The sequence below is a fragment of the Asparagus officinalis genome, unplaced genomic scaffold, assembly GCF_001876935.1.
Source record: "Asparagus officinalis unplaced genomic scaffold, Aspof.V1 AsparagusV1_Un82, whole genome shotgun sequence".
Lineage (NCBI taxonomy): Eukaryota > Viridiplantae > Streptophyta > Magnoliopsida > Asparagales > Asparagaceae > Asparagus > Asparagus officinalis.
Window position 1 is genome coordinate 1 of NW_017972348.1, and position 10,875 is coordinate 10,875.

The following is a 10,875-nucleotide window of genomic DNA, read 5'->3' on the forward strand; positions in this document are numbered from 1 at the left end:
ATTCACTGGATGAATCGTCTCGAGTCAGTTTTGTAAATCGCGATTCAGTTGAGGGGATCGATATTCACTAGGTGAATCTACTCGATTCAATTGAGTGAATCGCGATTCAGTTGAGTGGATCGAGATTCACTGGGTGAATCTACGCGATTCAGTTGAGTGAATCGCGATTCACTGGGTGATTCGACTCGATTCAGTTTTGTAAATAGCGATTCACTGGGTGAATCGACTCGATTCAGTTATGCTCGAGCACCCCCTCGGTTCGTCACGTTTTTCTTTAATTTCAATTTGATTTTGGTTTCTTTTTAGGGTAATTGTTGAAGTTGCGATCTTGGTTCTAGGATTTGTTTTAGCTTGGGGTTTCTCTTATACTCGATCTTGGTTGTTTGTTTTGTTGGATTATCTTTCAAAATTTGCAATCTTTTTTAGGGTTTCTATTAAAATATTTTAGAAATTGCAATCCTGTTAGTTTTTTTGTTAAAATTGGTTAAAGTTCAGAATTTTAGTTGTGGGGTTTGTTTTAGTTGCTGTCCGTATGTATTGGAAACCTCGGGTTGAAGCTGAAGTTAAACCTTATCTAAACCAAAGCTTTCGCTCACTAGAGGATGGTATAGAGTTTTACCGAGAGTATGGACGTAAAAGTGGGTTTGAGATCAGACGGCATACGGAGAAGAAACATGAGGACGGTACAGTTCTTCTTAAACACATTGTTTGCAGTAGAGCTGGCAGCAATGAATCAAAGATGGATGTTGATATTGATGAGTCTAGTAGCATTTTGAAAAAGAGAAGGAGAACTGTATCTAGTAGATGTGGTTGCAAAGCTAAGGTCGTATTTAAGTTTGATGGTTTGAAAGGATATAATGTTCTCTCATTTGTTGAAGAGCATTCTCATTCTTTGGTCTCCGGTAGTGGGAAACAATTTTTGAAGTCAAATAGAGTTCTCGGTCTCGCACATAAGAAACTTGTATTTGATGGAGCAAAAGCCAACATGGGGCCTAACAAAACATATAACTTTGCTAAAGAGTTGTGTGGAAGTTATTCTAATGTTGGTGCTACTTGTACCGAGTTTAAAAATTGGAGTAGGGATGTGAAGCTTTATATTGGTGATCGAGATGCTCAAATGATCATCGAGAAGTTCACGGATAAGAAGGAGATGAGTGATGGATTTTTCTATGATTATGCAGTCGATGAAGGTGGTCGATTAACTCGCATTTTTTGGGCAGATGTTATTGGTCGAAGAAATTACGATGTATTTGGAGATGTGATATCATTTGACTCTACATATTCCACAAACAAGTAAGATTTTATAGTTAATCTCTTACTATTTTCAATATTGTAATTATATATCATAGTGAATCTTATATTTTTTGTATGTGATACAATAGGTACAACATGAAGTTTGTTCCATTTACTGGTCTCGACAATTATAAGAAGTGTGTTGTATTTGCAGCAGGATTGATAGCTAAAGAGGACATTGATAACTATGTCTGGATTTTTGAGGTATTCATGAAATGCATGATTCGCGAGCCAAAGTGTATTGTTACAGATCAGTGCCCTACCATGAAGCAAGCTATACCAACTGTCTTTACAGAAGCACGTCACCGCTTGTGCATGTGGCACATAATGAAGAAATTTAACCAAAAGGTAATGAATCATGCATTCAAATATAATGAATCCTCATTAGATAAATACTGAATCTTTCGTTATATATTTATATTGTAGTTGGCAAAATGCATTTCGAAGATGGATGATTTCAAGAGGAAGATCAATGCACTGATTTGGAGTGTAGATATAGATCCAGCAACATTTGAAGTAGGTTGGAAAGATGTTATGAAAGAATATAAGCTTGAAAGTAATGAATGGTTGTGTGAACTGTATAACATTCGGGAGTCATGGATTCCAGCCTATTATGCTGATGATCCATTGGCTGGTTTATTGCGTACTACATCAATATCAGAGAGTGAGAACAGTTTTTTTGACAAATTCAACCGTAGATCTGACACATTGACAGAATTTTATCTCCGATACGAGAGTGCTATGGAGAAGCAAAGGCATACAAACGCAAGATTAAACTATGAAGGAACGAAGTCGATGCCAAGAATGGACGGGCCATTGTTATTGGAGAGGGATGCAGCAGAGTTGTACACTCGAACAATGTTTTATGAGGTACAGAAAGAGATAATGTCATCCTGTTATGATATGAGTATCAACAGTATATCAGAAGAAGATGGTGTGAAGATTTTTTCCTTAAAGGACAAAAAGAGACATGGAAAAATATTTGAGGTAAAACTTAATAATGGAGATTGAAACAATAAAAATTGAATCCAGATTCAATGCAGTGAATCGCGATTCAACGAAGTGAATCTCGATTCACACCACTGAATCGAGATTCAGTGACCATTTCATTCGCTTGTCATTTTCTTTTTTTATTCGGTGCTAATATACATTGTTTTTTGAATTTTAGGTGAAACACGCTTACTTGAATAATGACGTGCAATGTACGTGTAGGCTGTTTGAGAAAATGGGTATAGTATGTAGACATGGTTTTTTTGCACTGAACCAAGCTGATGTAACAAAAATACCAAGACATCTTGTTGTGAACCGATGGACAAAAGGTGCTGAGATGAGGCATTCATTGCAGTTCAAGGAAATATCAGAACAGTGCAATGCAATTGAAGTTACAAATCACAAGTTGAATGACATATGGTATGATTTCCAATCCTGTGTGAGTTTGGCAGGTTTAGATGGTGAGAGACTTGACTACCTGGAAGGGAAGTTGAAGGAGCTGAAGCACAGTTTGCGTGAATCTAGTTGGAAATCTGACACACAGAACAAAAATGATGTAATGGAGTTTTTTGTTGGCTCAAAAATACCAGCGGAAGTGATCGTTAAACCTCCCATTGAAGGTAGAAACAAGGGTCGTGGACGAAGAATTGTTGGTGATTATGAGAAATCAATTAGTCAACGGAAGAAGAAGGTGCCAAGGCTGTGTAATATGTGCAAAAAAATCGATTTCCATGACGCACGGACATGCCCATTAAAGAAAACAATACAGCAGAGTGATGTTTAATTTAGTTGTCATATTTCGTTTCAAAATCATGTTTAGAAATATATTTCTTATTAAAATTGCTGAATTGTGTAATTCTTAACTACATATATTTACTAGATTATTAATTACATGGTTACGTTGTGTCATGTTAGTATATTGAATTGAGATCTACTCATATAGCATGTGAATTCCATTATTATTAGTTGTATTATTTAAGCAGGTATGATAAAGTCGTTGTATGCAGTCATCAGTTTGAATTTAATTCGCGTTAAGCGATTCTGGACTAACTATATTGAATCTAGATTCATCATAGTGAATCTAGATTCACTGATATTGAATCTCCATATCACTATAGGGATTCATTATAATCAATCAAACAATCAAATTACTTGATTGTTTCGGTTTAAATTATTATGGACTAACTATAATGAACAGATTTTCATTTTAGTGAATCTGGATTCACTGATCTGCATATGGATTCACTATAGTGTAGTGACTAAGATAATATTGACTTACTGAATTTTTAGTGTAGTGAATCGAGATTCACTTTATTGAATCTGGATTCACTATAGTGAACCCAGTTTCAAAATAATAATTTAGTAATAACTTAGGATAATATTGAAACAGTGATCCAAGATTCAATACATACAATCCACAATAAGAACGATCAATTTATTTGTATGTTACATAAAAGCTTGAATTATAACTCACATTATATGCTGTAATCGAAATTCTTCCATTTGCATTCACTACCTTCACAGTATTTTCATATATCCAAACTATTCACAAATCTAGAAATAAAATTATGACAAAGCTATTCTTATAAAGTATATTTACATAGAAAAGCAGTTCAACACAAACTGGAGTATTCTATAACATTAAGTGATAATGTACTCAATAACTGTAAACTTCAACATTGAAAATTATGCTGATTACAGAATATCATTTTCTTTGAGATCTTGTGGTCTTCCTCGTCTCTTTTTTGCTATTGGCAGTTTCATCATGGTGCTGTTGGGCTTTGCTGATGACTTCTTTGGCCAATTCATTTGTTGGTTCAGTAAGAATTTGGCAACAATATATAGACCTCAGTCTATGTAGCTGATTTTTTAATCGCTCCTGTCGATATGAATAAAAGTTCAGTTAAAGATTCAGTAGCTATATTCTAAATTTTATTAATACAAAAAGACTAAATGTAAATTATCAACACATTATTAGTTTAAACACTTACACCCTCTCTATGAAAACCAGAGTTCCAATTTGCTGTACCACCGCCCATGTAGGTCTCCATATGTCTAATGACAAAAATACCACAATCAAATTTGTTTTCGGCCGTTCTCCACTCCATCTCAAGTCTGTCAGGCGTTAATGTATTTATTTCACTCGCCTTGTGATGTTTTTTGTCTGCCAAATATCTCACAAAATTCTGGTGATAGCTAGTGGATCGTTATTACGTGATGTGAACACAGATTCGCTATGTCTAGTGAATTGAGCTTCATAGTAAATGTGAATCCAGATTCACTAATTATAGTGATCGATATTCACTAGAGTTAGCTAATCTGGAATTCTCTGACTCTATTGAATTCCAGATTCACTATATTTAATCCATATTCACTATAGTGAATCGAGATTCACTAAAGTGAATCGAGATTCACTAAAGTGAATCCAGATTCACTATAGTGAATCCAGATTCACTATAGTGAATCCAGATTCACTATAGTGAATCCAGATTCACTATAGTGAATCCAGATTAGCTATAGTGAAACCAGATTAGCTATAGTGAATCTGGATTCACTATAGTGAATCCAGATTAGCTATAGTGAAACCAGATTCACTATAGTGAATCTGGATTCACTCATTACTGTTTTTGGCCAGTAAATGTTTAAAGAACATACGTATTTTTGCTATTGTCAATCAGCTCCACACTTGGATTTTTTAGCCCATAGCATACAATGTAGAAATGCTCAAACGCATTTATGGGGAAGAAGACCTATTTGTCATGAAATTTAATAAGAGATTTTACAGATATAGTTAAAATTGGGCTAAAGAGAAAAAACATTGTATTCTAATATTTACCATATCAATCTCATTAAACTTCATATGTGGATACAGAGAAAGTTGCTCATCCATCTGGGTAGCAAACCGATTGTATCTCAATTTATCATTGACCTCATCTGTGTGATGAATGTTGCAAAACTGTACAACATAAAATTTGTTAAATAATATGTAACTCAAGTTTTATTTCAAATAAAATAAAGGAAGATACGGACGGTTGTCTCAACATTGCAGAAGAATCTAAGTGGAGAATTTTCGGACTTCATTTTTTCTCTGTTGTTCAAAATATAGGACCAAATGCTGATTACATTTGCCTCAACGTCCTCAGTAGGAAGGAAAGTCTTGAAAGCAGGTAAGAAACATTCAATTTGTCTCCACTTAAAAACCATTTCACTGAAAAAACAGTAACAATATTCAATTTAATAAAGGGACAAAATACTAAAAATAGTGAATCTCACACCTAATAATAAAATATCAAATAAGTGTTCAGAACTCACAAATTCTCTTCTTCAGCGGTATCATCACCTGAATGCCTTACTTCTCTATGTACCCAATTCCATATGATGCTTTCCAGCTGACTTTGCCTAGCAGTAATCTGAGATACCCTCTGCACCCATGGTGACCGAAGAGACGTTGCAGGCTTCACCATCCTCTTTTCTTCCCCCCTTCCCGCATGTCCCTTATTTTCGGCCACCTGAACTTTCTTACCTTCACATTCATTTACTGCAGCAGCATCTTCAGGTTGTTTATCAGTTCTTCGTACAGATTCATCAATGATTTCAGATTCACAAGCTTTAGCAATCTGAACAACATCAACCATTTCCACTGATTCAGTCTAAGTAAAACCTTTAAACAGTTAGGACCAAAGCCAAAATCCCCTCTCGATTCCTTCCATGAACGAGAGGTCCACAATCCACAAATTGAACGATCAAACCTTTAAACAGTTAGGATCGTCTCAAATTTCCATCTTGGTCAAACCTTTAAACAGTTAGGACCAAAGCCAAAATCTCCTCTTGATTCGTTCCATGAACGAGAGATCCACAAATTGAGCGATCAAACCTTCCTACAGTTAGGATCGTCTCAAAACTCCCACTTGGTCAAACCCTACTACAGTTAAGACCACAACCAAAATCTCCTTTCGATTCATTTTTTGCGAACGAAGGGTCCACTTTTGAATTGAGTAATCAAACCTTATGACAGTTAGGATTATTCAAACCAATCCAGATTCTCTAAGTGGAGATCCCACTTTGAGTTTCTTTACTCCAGGAGATAGAATATAAAATTCTTTTTCTCCGATTCTGGGTTTATCTCTACCAACAAACAAGAGACCAGGAGATAGAATATAAAATTCTTCCTCTCCATCATCGGGTTCATCTCTACCAACAAACAAGAGACCAAGAGATAGAATATAAAATTCTTCCTCTCCATTATCGGGTTCATCTCTACCAACAAACAAGAGACCAGACTACTCCATTGGGTACACGAGTATAAACTGTTTTCCCTGACTCCGATAAGTATACGAGTATAAACTGCTTCTCCATCTCACTCCGAAGAGTATATGAGTATAAACTGCTCCTTGATACTCCAATAGGTATACGAGTCTAAACTATTTCCCTAATCTCAACAGGAAGTTTCTGGAGAATATTACTCAAAATATTCTTAAGAATAACCTGATTACCTCCTAACGGGTATATGAGGTTAAACTATTTCCCGAACACTCCAATGGAGCATATGAGTATAAACTATTTCTCCATTCTTCGACGGCAGTTCAAATTCAAGACTTCGACAACGGCCACGTGATAAACGCAGCACCGGAGGGATTTTAGCTATTCTACAAAGTACTGAATAAGCTAAAAGATAAAGAAGTCAAGGATTGAAGCCATCCATAGGGTATGTTACGCAACTTCCTCAACAAGGTACTGAAGAAATTGCAAGGAAAACTTATCATATCCAAAGTATCCCAGACTCCTCTTCAAAATGATGAGTCTGTGATACTTTGGAGGGGGTATCTGTAGACGTCAAAAAAATACTTAGACATCCAAATATCACAACACATGGCGGCGCGGCAGGACATGGTGCCGCGGCTAAGGCGCGGCAAGACATGGTGCCGCGGCTAAGGCGCGGCAGACCAAGGTGCCGCGGCTAAGGCGCGGCAGCCTATGGTGTCGCGGCTTAACCGCTGCAACCTATGGTGCCGCGGCAGTTAAAGCAAGATGCTGTGGTAGTTATAAAGGAGTTATCTGATGGTTTTTGAAGTCCACGTGGCGGCGTATCAGAGATAGAACGTGTGTTAACGTGGACAGGCAGTTAAACCACGAAAAAGGTGGTTAAAGGTCGTGGGAGAACAGTTTCAAACACGTATGAACGTGGGTGTAACGCGCCCTTTAGCCGCGGCAGTGTCGACTGCCGCGCTCTTTGGCCGCGACAGTGTCGACTGTCGCGCTCTTTAGCCGCGACAGCATCAACTGCCGCGCCTAAAGAGGCAGTTGTTGATCGGTTATTTCTTCAGTTATCGTCTAAGGAGGCTAAAAATACCCCCCTATGGCCATCATTGACAGAGGGAGCATTTCCAGAGCAGATTAGAGCAGAGAGCCTTGAGTTTTGGTGAATTAGAACATGAAAGAGAGTCTTCCTTCTTCACAAACATTCCCAAGAAGTTTCTGGCGATTCCTAGAGATCTAAGCTCTGACTTGATCTTTAGAAGAGTGAATATCTTACCTCGATAAGATATTCGCTTCAAATTCTTACTTCGGTAAACGAAGAAAGAATCATTAAACCCCTCACGGTTCAATTAGAATCTGTGATTTGGTGGTCCACGGGCTAACGCACCCCCGGCACAGGCAAAGATCCCACGCAAGCAGCGATCCAAACAACGATCCTGCGTTTGTTTTTTAAGAGTTGTAATTTTCATTTTGTTGTGTAAAAGAAGTCTTACAAAAAGGCTATCTCTTTTTTTGAATTCGTTGTAATCGACCGAAGATATAATGAATTCCATGACAAAACCAACTTTTGACGAAAACAAGCCCCCTCTTTGGTTCTTTCCTAGTGGCATTAGGGTCTAACAGAAGCACCTGCACTCCTAACTAGAGCATGTTCACTCTATAACAAATTAAAGTTACGTAGCTTATAAGGACCCTACCCTACTTTGAATAAATTTTAAACATAAATTTTGATCGAATACATTTGAATCGTCTGATTTTGTTAAATTCTTAATTTTTGACACATGTCACATTCTTTCTTCAAGTGGAAAGTCATAAGTTGTTGTTTTATAATTTGTCAAGTCAAGTTTTGAGTTTTAAAGTAGATTTTTTGAGTTTTCATAATGGTTTGGACCTTAAGAGAGAGAAAATGTGTTTTTATGATAAATTAGCTTATTGGGTTGGATCCAATAGAAATAATACCCATTAACCCAAGCCCTTTTCTTAATCCCTCATATAAAAGCCCCTAGTCCTCTCCCTCTTGAGATTAGGGCTGAGATTGGTGAGCTTGGAGGCCAAAAGAGGATTGATTCTACACCCAAGACAAGTGTTTTCTTGCTCAACGATTTTTTTTAAAATTTTGACTTATGGGTTTTAGAGATGTTACTTTCCTCTTGCTAATGATGTAAGTTTGATTTTAAAGGATTTGTTTAGTATTTTCGTGAGATTTGATCAATGGGAGGATCTCTCTAAGAGGTAGATCTCAATTCACAATCTTTTTCAAGGAGAAGGATCCATTGTGGTAGATAGATGTTAACTTTGCAGGATAGATTCTTTGATCCATGTTTTAATGATTTTCATAGGTTTTTGAATATTATGTGATCTTTGCATCTGTATGATACTTTGGGATAGTTTTAAATAGTTTGGATAAGGTGTTGCCTCCATTTTTGGTTTGGTTTGTAAGCCTTCGAGCTCTAACTGTGATTTGGAAATACTTGATCATTTAATGTGAAAATTGATGTATTAGATTCTTTTTGGCAGTAGAAAAATGTGTTGAAGTTGGTTTTCTATTATGTTTTAAATCAATGAAATATTAGATTCAAAATATTTTGAAACTCGTGGTTTTCAGCATGTGTGTATGCGCTAGACCTATCTAGTAAACGCGCTTAGTGAAATCTCAAGAGAAATTTAGTTTATAGTGTTTGAGTGCACGTGCTCAAGTGGGTGTTTTAAAGACAATTTATATTTTAAATTTTTGAGTCTGCTATTAGAACTTAAATGTCATCAAATCGGGGTGAGCGTACATGTCCTACCTCTGAGTGCAAGCGATCAGTTATTCAATTTGGAAATTTGATCTATTTTGAAAATTTGATTTATTTGAGCTTGTATTTCGTGATTCTTTGATTTCCTTTCATGATTCATTGATTTCCTTTCAATTTTGGAAATTTGATCTATTTGAGCTTGTGTTTCATGATTCTTTGATTTTCTTTCATGGATTACGATATTAGTTATTCAATTAAGCTTGCTCTTACCATCATGAGATAAAGTAGATGATAAAGTAGTCGTTTGGTTATAGTTTCTCGTTTATGACCACTTTTTGAATTCATGATATATCCATATTTACATTTACATGTATTGCTATGTTATCACGTAGTGTTTTATCATAGGTTTCTGTCATGCGACGCCATATTATTGCATGACATAGAATCCACTGACATTATGCATGTTAGCCTCAGCTATGCCTTGGACTTTTGTTTGCTTGGTTTGTTATCATGAGACTTGATCCTAAAGATATGCATGATTAGGCACCATAATGTGGTATATACATGATGATGATTGTTTGTGTTTGGATATTTGGTGTGTCCTTTATAACACTAAATTAAGAATATTTTCTGTTTGAATCAATAAAGTTCTTAGTTTGGGGTACATTGTGACTGTGAGTAGAGGCTCATGATTCTCGACAGCCAAAAATTTGACCAAGTATAATATATATAATAAACTAAGAAAGAGAAACCAAGAAAGAGATCAAGTATCCACATGTATCAAGTCATGAATGTCTTGCTTTGATATTTGACAGGCATGTTTCATTAACTTTGGAAATCCAGTTGAAGACCAGGGCCGGCCCTGGGCATAGGCAGGGGAAGCCTTCGCCTAGGGCCCCCAAAAAACAAGGGCCCCCATTTTTTTAGATATATATATACCTATATATATGAGGAAGTAAGGGGGCTTTTGTGCAAAATTATTAGAGGGGTCTAATAGCATAAATACACATCAAAACCTCCCTTATCTTCAACTCTTCAACCCGTCCTCTGTATCCAGCCAGGGCCGCTCTCACATATTAAAAAAAAAGAAAATTAAAAACCCTCTCTCTGACCTCTCTCTTCTTCCAATCTTCGGATCTTCCTCCCGCCTGTGTCCCGTCCTTGTCGCCTTGTCCTCCTCCCTCTCGGCTCTCGCCCGCCGGCCGCCGACCCGCCTCCATTGACCAAGCCAAGGTTAGGGTTTCACTTCTTGTCTTCTTCACTTCTATGCTCCTTTTGACAAGATCGTGAATTGGTGTAGAAATTTTGATTTATCTGTAAGTTCTCAGTTCTCACTAGGGTTTAGGAAGTAGGGCTTTGTGGAATTAGGGTTTAGGAATTAGAGCTTTGTGAAATTGAAATTGAAATTGATTAGAGCCTAAATTGAAATTGAAATTGGAATTAGTTCTCACTAGATTTTATTGTTTAATTTCAAATTTCAATTTAAATATTTGATATATTTTAGTCCCTAACATGCTTTTTGGTAGGAATCCTTGATTAATTTATTTTTCTCGATATTTATTAGATTGTAGCAGATTCAGAATTAAATTTGGATATC

General features: G+C 36.5%; 1 protein-coding gene across 1 annotated transcript; it reads left to right on the forward strand.

Moving 5' to 3' along the window:
- Window positions 1–1,557: 1,557 nt before the first annotated feature.
- LOC109827185 (protein FAR1-RELATED SEQUENCE 5-like) lies at window positions 1,558–3,067 on the forward strand. Its single transcript, XM_020394154.1, has 3 exons — window positions 1,558–1,641; window positions 1,720–2,280; window positions 2,462–3,067. The coding sequence occupies exons 1-3, from the start codon at window positions 1,558–1,560 to the stop codon at window positions 3,065–3,067; spliced, it is 1,251 nt and encodes a 416-aa protein (XP_020249743.1).
- Window positions 3,068–10,875: the final 7,808 nt, after the last annotated feature.

Excerpts from the sequence above, each read along its gene's own strand:
- LOC109827185 (XM_020394154.1), top strand. The coding sequence starts at position 1,558 with ATGAAGCAAGCTATACCAACTGTCTTTACAGAAGCACGTCACCGCTTG. Across the intron at positions 1,642-1,719 it reads TGAAGAAATTTAACCAAAAG|TTGGCAAAATGCATTTCGAA; the intron begins GTAATGAATCAT and ends TTTATATTGTAG. Across the intron at positions 2,281-2,461 it reads GACATGGAAAAATATTTGAG|GTGAAACACGCTTACTTGAA; the intron begins GTAAAACTTAAT and ends TTTGAATTTTAG.